Source organism: Myiozetetes cayanensis, unplaced genomic scaffold, assembly GCF_022539395.1.
Source record: "Myiozetetes cayanensis isolate MyiCay16 unplaced genomic scaffold, myiCay2020 scf9, whole genome shotgun sequence".
NCBI lineage: Eukaryota > Metazoa > Chordata > Aves > Passeriformes > Tyrannidae > Myiozetetes > Myiozetetes cayanensis.
Genome location: NW_026088185.1, coordinates 31629450 through 31643037, shown reverse-complemented (window position 1 = coordinate 31643037; position 13588 = coordinate 31629450). Strand labels below are relative to the sequence as shown.

At 37.7% G+C, this 13588-nt stretch overlaps 1 protein-coding gene across 10 annotated transcripts in view; it reads left to right on the top strand.

Annotated features, from left to right (window-relative positions):
- The window catches only part of NCKAP5 (NCK associated protein 5), a 396774-nt gene that overhangs the window by 259082 nt on the left and 124104 nt on the right, over positions 1 to 13588 (top strand). For 9 of the 10 annotated variants that reach the window (XM_050339951.1, XM_050339949.1, XM_050339948.1 and 6 more), the window contains one exon: positions 241 to 331. In XM_050339951.1, the coding sequence (XP_050195908.1) occupies positions 241 to 331 (91 nt within the window). The remainder of the gene's footprint in view (positions 1 to 240; positions 332 to 13588) is intronic. The other variant, XM_050339952.1, reaches the window with a different exon arrangement.

The following is a 13588-nucleotide window of genomic DNA, read 5'->3' as shown; positions in this document are numbered from 1 at the left end:
GCTCCTGTAGGATTTTAACAAAACAACTAATTACTGTGCATATTCAAAAGATAAAAGAGTGCCCTTAATGTGTTATTCATAACGTGGAGCATGAGAACATTACAAGGCTAGGATTGTCTTTAAATATTAATTTCATGGTAGCCATGGATGCATTAGGCTCTTGTAAAGAACAAAAACGCTGAATGCAACTCGTAAATTTTTTCCATACAGTTGACTTCTATAAATATTTTTCTTCTCTAGAATGGAGGAGACAGTGAGAAATCTGCTACAGAGCCAAGGATCCACAGGCCAACATGGAGAAGGAACTGTCAATATCATGAAGGTATATCAGGTATTAATGACTCATTACCTGTTTTCTTGTGATAAAAAACTTCTTTAAAACCGAAGTTGCACTGCTGAGATAAATGTCTAGCATTGTTTCCTCTATTTGTTTATTAGTTATGAATACTTGTAAGTGGTAGTTGGTACTCCATACATTTTCCCAAGGTGTTCTCTCACCCGAGTTTTATGTTTTTCACTTTTATTGTCATTGTGTTATCTGCAGTTGTTGCTCCTCACAGTTCACAGGGGACAGAGAAACTAGTTTTGAAGACTTTATTAAAGCACTTAATATTTTAAGTCATATGTTCCAGCATCTCTAGTAAACAGATGTTTCTGATAACTTGACCTTCAGATTGTGATGGATAATTTTATCCACTCATGTTCTTATTGGGTGTGAGGCTTCCATATCAAGCTCCATGGTTCCTTATCACTGCTTGTGGCAGGTGTGTTTTATCACCCTCACTTGAGGTAAAGGGTGATTTTATTGAGAGTGCCTCAGGAAAGAATTTAGGAGAGAAAGATTTTAGAGGTTTTTAAAAGGGAAACAACTCTGTTTATAAGACAGGAGAGTTTTAAATTTTCCTAATGTACTGTTGTATTCTGGAAGCAGTGAACCTGAGATGGTGGAAAACCTTTTTAAGAATCTGGAAACAGGAGTGAGATACATTCCAATTAGTCAAATATTTGACACATGAATTCTTAAAAAAAAAAACAAACACTTAATGAAGTCAGTCCTATGCTATATCTTTTTAAGTGGAATAAGCATTCTTATAAAGCATAAAGTACTGAAATAATATATTAAAGTCTATACTAGGTAGTGATCCTTCAGATAAAACACTTCAAAAATTCTGGTTATATTATTCCATTCTTACAGCTGATGGATCAAAAATAAAGTAGTATAGCTAAACAAAAATGTATATTGAAGAGTATTTATCACTGTAATTAAATTTTCATTTTAAGCTTGGATTGAAGAGGAAGGAATCTTTTAGATTAACTTTCCAAAATAATCAAATTTTCTTGTTAAAATGATAGCCTGTAAAATTTAATTTCAGGACAAATTAAACTTTTTGTTGAAGTTATAATAGCACATCGTGCTCTTAGAAACTGGTGCTAAAGGTATCTATATTTTATCTATATCTATCCTTTTGGGATGCAAAAATGAAATTCAGTTCCCCTTTCTTAGTTCAGAGTTTAAATCCATACATCCTTCTCTGAATTGGCCTTGATGTTAGTCTCTGTTTAAGGTGGATTACTTGTCTGTCTGTTTATAACAGACATCTGGAATGATTTTATTATCTGCTTTTCTGTGTGCTGTCTTACCGTGGAAACCACAGTGAGGTGGTACCACTTAATTTTTTGGGAAAAAAAAATAGAAATTGGTTATAGTCCTGTCTTTTTCTGCTTTGGGGCCATACTAACACAGACCTTTGTTGTCTCCACCCCACCAGGAGAGTGGGTGCCATGGTGTGTTTTGTGTAATATCGCTTGGGTTTATTTCCTGACCAACAACAGAAGAACAAGGCAGTTTTGCCCAGCTTATGATAGCAAGAACGGTTCTTTGTTTTCCTTCAGCTCTAACAAACAGCTCCCTCCACCTAGAAAACTGGCCCCTTTTTTTCCCTTTCTGGACACGAGGTTTTGTTTGAACCTGCTGGGTGGTAGTCAGATCAGATTCCCCAAATTGCAGACTTTCTCTCTTATAGAATGAAGCTACCTCTGTCCCAGGACATTAAAACACCTATCTACCTGTTACTCTGGGATTATTTTAATTCTGCACATTGCTTTGCTTCCTTCCCTTCCTGTTCTCTTCTTGTTCCTGAGAACATTTTCATTCATAGCACTCAGCTTGTTTTTAAACTATTTTTATTTCTTCCATGCTGCCAGTATGCAATCTTCTTTGCTTATGAATTTCCCTTCCTAATCCATGACTCAGAAGCAATGGGTTTTCCTTTCCTGGGGGAATAGCTAGGCTACTGCATCATACACCAGTCTGTGACTGGTAAAACAGATCCAAAATGCAGAACGTTGTCTCTGACTCATTCATCCTCACATCCCTTTTGTTCAGTTCTATGACGACCTTCTGAACAAACAGCTTGTTTTCTGGGAATTTCGAGGAATGGCTCTGTCCACGTGCAAAGCAGTGCATTCCTGCCCTCATATGGCTCCCTGCTATGTAGGTCAGGGTTGGGTTCACTCGGTGTGTGCTCGTTATCCAGTCACACATAAAAACTGTGATGTAGGCAACAACCGTGAGTAACAGTAAAAGCCCATACCTGAAAGGCTCTTCAAAACAGAGAGTTGGCAAAGAATCTCTGGTCTGAAATGTTTACCAAGAGTTTTAGCATTGAAAAACATATTAAACAAGCATTATAGGAATCATTAATATGTTATTGTAACCAGCTGCGTGCAAGTCTTGGGAAATAAAATATTGTGTAAATAGATGATGAATTTTATTGTAGATACTGTGTCCAGATTTGGCAAACTACATCAATATTGCAATAGAAGCACTTCATTTGTATCTTTCCAAATGTATTCAGACAGGGTTTTGATATATTTTGTAAGGGTAATTCACAACTGGGAATAGAACATGAATGTTTCTTAAAAGCCCTGATGTTTCCAGGTTTTTGGGAACATGATAACAATATTGTCAACCTGTATTTGTAAATGGAAGTATAGATGTGAGCTAACATGAGGGAAAAAAATTGTTATGATCTGAATTCCAAGTGGTTTATATATATATTCATAAACATACACAAAACTCACTGAATGTAGAAATACTAAGATTGTTTTGAAAACCACCCTTACAGAACATGTTCTGCATCTCACCTGTTCTCTGTGATACAATCAAAACTATATGATCACTCAGTGCAGTAAAGGATTTTACTGCAGATTCACAACCATGTATTTCATAACAAACGGGGACAAATGAGGCGATCTCCAGTGGGACTTATCAACATATATCCCTTATTCTCTGACAACATGCTGAGTTAATTTTAGTGTGTGAAGCTTTTTCAAGTTAATATCTGAATAGCCATAAAAGATAACTCTGTGCAATAAATGCTTTTGATCTATTGGCCATTGTCTACATATTATTTTTTTTTTTTCACCAATCTAATTATTGTTCTGGGATGTATGAAATTGAGTTCTTATTATAATACCAATATGTCTGACTCTAGAATAAATATTTTTGCTAATGAACATTAAATGTTGCATAGTGATAATGTTAGAATAATAATAATAAGGTGGAGCCTAGAGCATACAGTGTTATTGCAATATTTTGTTAGTTCTTGCCATTATTCTTACTTAAAGCAAAATATTCTAACTCTTTCCATAGAACTAGCTGCTCTATGGGATTTTAATTTGCTGGATTTACAGGTGGGTTTTGTAGTTTCTTTAGGGTAAATGAATTTAGAAGCAGGATTTTAAATAAAATTCTCCTTTGTTCTCATTTTACATAATAATTGAGGGAAAATTTGTAACGAATGCTCACATAAACATAGGCAAGAATTCATGTGATTTGAATTGCCATGAACCATATTTCTTGGTTTAAAGTTTACTTGACTAAAAGGCTCTAGTATGGAAGAGCTATGGTGTTTCCAAGAGACATTGCCCACCTAAAACTAAGATCATGAAAGGCCAAACCAATAGCTCATGTATTAATGCTATTCTCATTCAAGACACAATACTTTACCCAAAAGGGAGAGTGCTCCCCAGAAATACTTGTGTGCAGTACTGTAACCCCAGACAGCAAAATAAACACCAGCAGACTTCCCTTCCTAAGTCTGTCCTTTTGATTTGGATGTCAAAACTAGAGTCTCTTTCCTGTTTGATCACAATACTGGTTTATCTGGGTGGAGTCTTAACTGATTACAGATCACCCAAAGGCTTTCAAAGGTTTTTTTAATTAATTTTGACTTTGTGTCAGTGTGCAGTGATCAAAACAGATGAGGAAGAGAATTTGTTGTAAGTTCACAATTTGTTATAATTCTGGAATTGTCAATATGTGCACTGAAGCTCAGGACAGACATGCAGTCACGTTGGAGAGGTAAAAATCATCCATAAGTGATACAGGCACGCTTCAGGTGGCATTGTTGGCTGGATCAACCCAATATTTTATCTGCATGCTTTGTGATAGTCGAATATGGAACAGTTGTTGTGACTGTCACTTCTAATTTGCACAGCCGTTGGTGTCAACAGCTCTTTCATGAGAAGAAAAACTGTAACTATTGGCAATATAATTTTATCTTAACACAAAACTATACAAGCTTAATGTTCAGGCCATTGATATCTAACATTTTGTAGATAGGGCATGGCCGTGAATTGAAAAAAGGGCACTGGTTGAATTCCCTAGCTAAAATCCACACAGGATTTTTAATGCTAACTTCTATTGCAGAAAGTATTTCTGGAATGGAAGTGCCCACAGGAGACTGCATCAACCAGGCCTCCTAAGCTACTCAGAAGTACATTGCTAGGCAAATATTAGCAGTTTTGTGTCTCATGAGAAGGACAGAAGAGTAGCCACTCTTGGGAGCTCCACTGGAAATCCTGGGCTGTCAAGGGCACAAGCACTTGCTGCAGGACTGCTTTTCCATACAAGAAATCCAGGTCTACCTCAGTAACTAATTCCTTATGGCTTGTCATCTCATATATTTCTAACACTAAGCAAAGATTCTGATAAATATTTGTTCTCATATTTAACTAATTTGAGGTTGGATTCTTACCCCCAAAAGAGAATGATGCTGCTCCTCAGACACTGTTCAAAATTACAATTTTGTTGCAAGGAACATATGTGCTAAGAGTTATCCCTTTCCGGTTGTTTGGAATACAGCAGCACAGCAATCGAGCTATGTTTAACACAACAAAGTCTCATATCTGAAATGTGCCATTTGTGTGCCTGTTTCTCCAAAAGCAAGCTGTTCTTTCCTTACCAGAATCATACTCTGTAGTTATAGAATGATTTGGGTTTTAAGGGACATTAAAGAACATCTTGTTCCAACTCCCCAGCCACGGGCAGACACCTTTCACTAAACCAGGTTGCTGAAAGCTCCATCCAACCTGGTCTTGGCTACAGTGCAAAACAAGGTACTAGTAAAACTAAAGAGAAAGCAAAATGAGGATGTCCTGTGTTTACACAAAAGTTATCTATATATTTGCATGGTCTTTGACTATACCCAATCACCCACCGTTTTTGACTGACTCTGTAATTTAGATGACCATCTTTCTTGCCATCAGGGGTTTACTTTGAGAATGCAATGCCAATCTTTGAAATACTAAGTTTGCAGAAGCAGATAGGAGGTCCCAAATATAGACTGGCATATTATACAACCACTTTAACCCATCACACATCTATGTATCTACAGTAACAAGGTGAGAAGATTGACTGTTCTGATGATAGTATTTTATATTACACTTACCGTAATTCTGGATTTAAATTTCCCTCTGCTATGTAGTGTTTCTATCTTTTGCTGTATCCTTCTTCTATTTCTAACTTTTGGAATGAATCCACAAAAGTCAACCCATGTACGTTACCAGAATCCTATAGATCTGCAACAGGCATAACAGAAATTGTAGAGCCACTCTTTGGGAAGCAAGCTGGTGATGGGGTTCACAGCCTGACCGACACAGGTCATCCTGATGTATACTGGGACTTCCCACTTATGGACAGCATGTTGTCTGTAGTCGTAATCTTGCCCTTAATGGTGTTCTTCTGACTGCCTTTTTTCTAATTCAGAGGATCTATTTGAGAGAAAAGGGTATGGCACTTGTATGCTTCTGCTTGGTAGCCCTCAGAGACTGGAGTAACCTCCTGGAATTTATAGCAAACACCAGTTTTAAGATTATCTGCCTGCTGCTTGGAGAGGTGCCGGCGTCTTTGTGTGTGAAAGCCAAGTGGTGGCTCCTTATCTGCATGTGTTCCTCTCAGAGGATAGATCAGGGCTGCCCACAGCAGGGCTGTGCTGGCACATGGGCCCAGGGCAACCCACACTGTGACTGTGTGAGGAATCCATCCCGTGCTTCCCAAGGAACCCAGTGCCACTTCCCACCCCACTCGGTTCCTCAGCAGAGCAGTGAGACCTCCAGGGAGTTGTTGTCATTCTCCCATCTGGCAACTGCTTTCAGAGTTCCCAGGTCTGTAGTGTGCCTCCTGGCTCTTGCCCAAAAGAAGATTTTAATAAGAGAGTCTTGCCTGTCTGTAGCCTCTCCAGATGTGAGGATCCAGATATGCTTTGCTGACACAACTTTGCCCATCCTGGGCTAGTATTGAAGAGGTTGTGCAAGAGGGTCTAGCAAGTAAATAAGAATTTCTATCTATCAAATCACTGCATTTTCTGAGTAAGGATAATGAATAAGAAATAATAGAGGCCATTTAGTGCCATCAGCTGTCTAGGACACAAAACTTATGTAACCAGTTTGTGTTCCTTGTTATTCCAAGCCTGGGTCTTACATGTGGCCTAGTGACACACTCTCTCCCGACTTCTACATCTCCCTAAGAGATATTGTTTGTTCTGCATTTTGACATTATTTCATTGGTATTCTCAAGCAAACAGAAAGCAATTCTACAAATTAAATTTTAAGAATTTTGGAAAAAAAAATCTAAAAATTTGCTTATTTTCTGAGGTCAAAAAGGAAGATTATTCTGAATCCACAACCATCCCATCTTTGAAAATTATTTTAAGAGAAGAACACACTTAGCAATACACCAATATTTATTTTGGAAAGAATATGTGCTTCTGGTCAGGAAAAGTTAATCTGAACTATAATAACATATTTGAAAAATTGAGGTTTTTATCTGGTCTGAAATGATTGTTCCTACATTTTATTTTTGTGTCAAGATGCATCCTGATCTTCTTTCAGAACTTTTTATGACGAGACTGGGTGGCACGACAACTATTCCCTGGCATTTGCAAAAAAAATTACCTGGTTATGTAATAATATACCAATTTTTTTCCCTTAAGTCAGCTTCTGCAGTTGTGCTTATGGTGAGAACTAGTTAGTTCATACGTCGCTCTCATTCCAAAATACTAGGGAAAGAAAATTGGCTTATTTCTAGCAATTTAAATTCCAGAGTAATTCTGTTGCCTTAATTGCTGTTATATAAAATTTACTGAATTTGAATTTTAGAATAGCTGGGCTTATTTGTACTTCAGTCAAAGGTAGATATTTTAATACCATCACTTTAGTCAAGTGTAGTTACTTTAATACTTACAAACCGCTTCACAAAAGTTTAAGTGCTAATACAGGTTTCCAGGAAGGAAAGATTATTACTTTAAGTACGGTACTGTAATGAACCAATTTATAAGAGAATATCTGCATGAAATATCTGCATGCATATTTGTCTCATATTACCATATGTGCACATATGAAGAAGAAACGGCTTAGCTTCTAGAACAATTCTCTTTTTTTTCTGCCTGAATACTTTGTTAATCAGTGCAACTGAAGCCTTCCATTTTGAGAAGGAATGTGCCTGAAACCTGTCTTGGCAGAGTCCCCTCCAGAATGGTCAGTCTTTGATTTCATTTCTAACAGGCAAAGTGCCAGAGGTGAGAGTGCTGTTGGTAGTGTGAATATCCATTCACTAAAGACAGGACGGGGTCAACAGCAGTACTTGGTCACCAGGTTAGTGACCAAGTCACTTTGACACCCACACTGGTGACCTGGGGACAAAAAACCCTGATCTGTTGAGAACACTTAAGCGTGAAGTTCACTGTGAAGGTTCTCTTTTTGATGGTCCTTTTTGATCTGAACTTTCTCAAAAGAAATGCGTGTTTCTGATGCTTGGAACAGCCAATAAAAGCATCATCGGGAAATTTATTAGTGTTACTGCAGAGCTGTTCAAGAGGGATGATAGCTTGGACTAGTGAGGAGTGTTTTGAGTGAAGAATAATATGTAGTACGTTTAGATTGATACGCGAGTGGAAGGAGGCACATATCAGAAACGTAAATACGTGCTTTGTTGTCTTATCCATCATGTGTATTTAATCTAGGGAACGCTGCTGCTCACTCTGCTCACTTTGTGAGTGAAACCCAGAGATGAAAAAGAAGGACTTAATATTTTTTTCCTGACAACGGTAATGTTAAGTTTGGGGTATTTCTGTAAAATTTTCTGATTTGTTGCATTCCTTTGTTTTCCTTCAATTTTGGTCAGCTTGTTCTGAACAAAAGCTGTTAGCTAAACAAAAATATATTATTATTACACTTGCTGATGTCCTATCTAAAGCAAAGCTATATTTTAGCCTGTTCTTCCACTGGGAGAAAAGAAAGCAAGAGAAAACAGCTGAATATATAGATAGAAGTAAGCAAGGTAAACCAGAAGTCATATTTGTAGTCTTAGAGAACATTTAGATTGCATGCAATTTTAGTTGCATGAAAATTTCTTCTTTTTTTTATTCTAACTTGTTTTCTCTGTTACAATTTGGTTTTTTTTCCAGACCTGGGTCATTGTGTGGGATAAATAAAGAAAATAAAGAAAATTAGCCAAAAATGAAAAATTTTTTAAAGTTTCGTATGGAAAAAATATGTTCAGGTCACAAAGATATTAACGACTGCTCCTGTACTGAGCATCTTGCAGGACACTCTTTGTAAATTCCTCAGTCCCACTTCACATTGCTCTGATTTAACGTAGATGTCTTTTATACATCTCAGGTTTTGCTAAATGAAATAGGTTATAAAACATACCAGAAGATTCTGCAAATATTCAAAGGGCGTATTTAGAAAGAAAAAGGTGATGCTGGGGGAGAAAGGGGAGCAAGATACCCCCGGAAAACAACTTTAACCTTGTTGGAGTGTTGAGTCAGTAGTCCTTGGAGCAGTTGTTGCCTTTTTTCAGCTTGTGCAGTCAGACTGAGCTACTTGTGCATAGCTTGAGGCTGTTTTTTTAAATGATAATACAAAGAAACCCTCATCTAGAGTTTTTATCTTCATCAACAGTCATTTCATATTGCTCATTCTCAGTGAATAGTGGTGAACACTAGGAGGTCTGCAGAGGACAGAACACTGAAAAGACATAATCTAAGAATACATCAAGACTATAGACTGGCCTTGCAAGGAAGAGCATTCACAATTTATAATTACATTGTTTTGGTTTAGCCCCAGCTGGCAACTAAACCCCATACCCTCCTCCATCAGGGTGGGGAGAAGAGAATCAAAAGGCTAGAAGTGAGAAAGCTCATGGATTGACATAAGAACAGTTTAATAATTGAATTATTATAACAACAACAGCAAAAAATTGTAATACAAGGGAAAATAATGAAGATAGAAACAAAATAAGTGATGCAAATTACTGACCACCAAGTGAGCGATGCCCAGCCAGTCCCCAAGCAGTGGATCCAAGCCAACTTTCCTCCTAGGATATTGATGAGCTTGATGCCGTATGATCTGGGACATCCCTTGGGTCAACTGGGGTCAGCTGTCCTGGCTGTGTCCCCCCTCAACATCTTGTGCACACCCAGCCCCCTCACTGGTGGGGTGAAGTGAGAGGCAGAAAGGATCTTGGCTCTGTGTAATGTCTGCTCAGCAGTAACAAAACATCTTGGTGTTATCAACACTTTTTCCATCACAAATCCAAAACACAGCCCCATACCAGCTACTGTGAAGATAAATAATTCTACCCCAGCCAAAACCAGTGCATACATAAACAATTCTGTGTATGGATGTGTAAGCTGCTGTTTGGGTTTAGAGTTCAGAGTCTGTCTTTATTGGAGAAAGTGTCAGAAGTGTAGAGTCGTATACTCTTCAAATTCAGACACTGAAACCTAAGATAACTATTCAGTAAATACCTTGTTTAGAAAGTCCTTTGGAAGCTTTGGAGACACCACAGAAAGTGCTGAATGTTTTGAGGGGCTGAGTTAACTGCATAGCTTGGGTTCCATGAAGACTGGATTCTTGGATGTCTATTGCCACTGCCTCTATACATGATCAGTTAATAAGTACATTGTGAATATTTTTTTCTCAAATGAGTGGTTATGAGCAATCATAAGCTCTATTTAATTATATATCCTACATATATTTTATTCCTGGGTGATTAATGTGTGATTAAAGTGTGTTTTTGGAAAATTGCAGGCATGACTCTCAGAAGAATTTGAATTTGTAACCATTATAAAACCTTCATTTCTAATAAATTTCAGAAGCTGAAGAATTAAAAGGAGTTCAGAAAGGAAAATCCCACTCAGACATCACAATCTGACACCCAAAATTGAAACAGACATCTTTTGTATCTGAGGGATCCTTACTGCATTGCATCTGAAAAACTTTACTTCTCTGGAGGACTTGTGTTTATCACATGAAAATGATCTTTAGCTTCTACAAGCAAAGATGTCATCTCTAATTATTACTTACCAGTTTCCAGACAAGCAATTCATGTCATCCGACACTCATTGGGAAAATCAGCATTTCAAAGATGTCTTTTTAATTCTTGTTTGCTTCAGTCAGAGTTTTGTCACATGTCCTCATGAAAGATTGGTGTTTATGATCAGTGCTGTAAAGCCAAGATCCAGTTATATCCAGTATTAGATTATGCTATGTTGTATTATTATAGCCTCTTGTCCAGTGAACTTTCCAATATCTATGTGATTCAGGAATGTCCCTGGGTAACCTGTTCCAGTTACCATATGACCACCCTAACAGGAAGAAAAAAAACCAACAAAGGGTCTTTCTAATATCTAACTGCTATTTTTCATGTTCTAAGCTGTGTCCATTGTATCTGGTCTTTTCATTATGCCATTTACAGGATGTGTCTGGCTCCATCTTCTCTCTTGCCTGCAACAGGTACCTTCCTCATTTCATATCATGTATTTGTTGTTACTACCACAGAAAGAGCCTCAATCCCAATTAGTACCTAATCATAGTTTTCAGTGTAAAAAAAAAAATCTAGAAAAAATTTTTCTAGCTACTTTTTTTTTTTTTTTGGTCACCTGGCTTTTACTCTTCTTGGTTTGCCATTTCGTAGTTCCAAACTGAAATATTTTAAAGCATCTTAGAAAGAAGAAAATACAAAGGACAGACAACTGATGATACTGCCAGTAAAACCTTAAAAGTAACATAATCTCTGAAATAATAATAGTTAAGAAATAGCTGGTTAAGTGTTCCTTTGACACTTGTTTGTGCTGCTAAAAGGTGACACTTCTTAGAGGAAAGGCATCCCAATGACTAACTCTGTGTCCAGGAGGTCAGCAGACTTTTGCCTTTCTTGAGATGAAGGAGAAGGTAAATTCTGAAATTGGCAGTTAGTTCTCTTACCTTTTGAAAGCTTCCAGGTTATATTTTATATCACTATTGTTATTCCTTGTTTATAAACAGTGAAAACATTTTCTTGTTCAGTATGCTGAAAGGTAGGTGGTAGAGAGAAGATTGGCTTTACATTTTAGAAATTCCAGTAAATTATCACTTGTAATTTCATGTGGATTACCAGCTCTCATAATTTATTGTTCTTACTTTATTTATTAGTGGAAAGGGGGAGTATTAGACTGTTCTTTTCTAGTCCAGCTAACTGAAAACCAGCTTTCTGATAAGTCTCAGTCAGGCCACTGCATTGTACAGCTTCATAGATCAATGTCTTTAGTGATTTATTTCTTCTCATTGATTCTGGAAAGCTTGCCATTTCCAGGCTGCTGGGACTGTTTCCATCTCTTGTTTTCTATTGGCTATAGGGCCCATAGTGTTCCATCAAAGGGTTCATCATCAGTGCACTGTTTGTTTGATTTATAGAGCAAACTGAATACTTAGAAATAACGGTCAGGGCAAGATGTCATTTAAGATTTGCAAAATACTGTTGGTTTCAGAAAAGCAATGACAGTTTAAAGCAGCTTGAGAAGCTTACACAATGCAGGACTCGATTGGAAGTTTCTCATTAATTTCTGTGGGAATGGGTCTGCAGCGAGCAGCATAATCCTAGTCTCCGTAAGATTTGAATTTTTAATATTTTTATTGTCTCTTTGTTGACACAGAGCATTAGAGATGTAGATGAGCCTTTACTGTAGAATTTTCATCAGGCTGCTGTGTTTGCATTCTCTCATGGTACAGGCATGTGTCTTAAATTCACTGGTCTGGGAGACCCAAAGCTGGGTTATTGCTTTTTCTTTTGTTTTTTTTGCTGTCCAGATTACTTCCAGAGCACCATTTCCATCTGTTACCTTTTCACAGAAATTAAACTGCACTAATCAGCAGGATAGCACTTACTCTACCTTTGCTGGTCTTGGGACCTGGAGAGGATTTTGTTATCCAGCTTGAAAACCTAGCCTGTATTGTGATTGTGCAATACATGAGGCATGCAGCAGAGACTGTTCAGGGGTGTCTTTACTTGAGGTAACACAAGAAGTATAGGACCCTGGGGAAAAACAGGTATAAGCTGCTTTTACATCATTGTTTGCTGCCTTTAGCCTGCTCACTGCAGAGATTTCTGTAGGATTTGAACAGCATCATACAGGAGATAATTTCCTTGTGCAGATCTCTCTGCCCCTTCCTTCCTCCCCCAGTAGTCGTCTGCCTTTGATATTAACAGATTTTGCACTCTCCAGAAGTTTCTGTCATTCCAAAAGCTTTTCTCATCCTCCCTCTTACTTGACTTGACTTTGGCACAAAGGGTACCTGTTACCTTTGCTTCCTCAAGTGTGGATTTTTCACTCTATCCTTACTGGATATCACCCAGGTGGAACTGGTGAAAGTGTCAGGGCGGTGCCCTCAGCACATGACATGTCTTAGCACAAATTCTAAGGTTAATAGTGTTTTCTTCTGTTCTGCAGCTTCTCCAGGTAGGGTGGGTGACATATCAGGGACCTTTTTAGTCCATGCCTGAAACACTGAAACTCGTTTATTATCACTCAGTAATAAACTGATTTTGGAACTATGTGATCTGCACTTCAACACTCACGCAGGGCTAACAGTACTATGTGCCTTGAGGTGTTCTGGTGCACATCGTAGTAAAACAGGATGTGTGTTCTTGATTTTGCCATTCTTCTGCAAAGTTCATCAGATTTTGCAATTAGAAGATGAACGAGTTACTTCTTTATGTGACTGGGATTTACTCTGTGAGAAGTTGCATTATTCCCCTTTCTGTGATGAAATGTCATAAACTGTGCTTTCTTCTACCTGTCCTTTGAAATTGCTACCCTGACTCTGTGCAAGGAAGGTGTCCCTGTGCATATGTTTATGTTTTCTTCTATTGTTAACCACATCTGATTCATGTCACATTCTCTCCTAAAAATAATTGTTTGTGTATGAATTGCAACAGAGAGATACCTTTGTCATTTTTTTCGCCTGAATTCATTGAAGT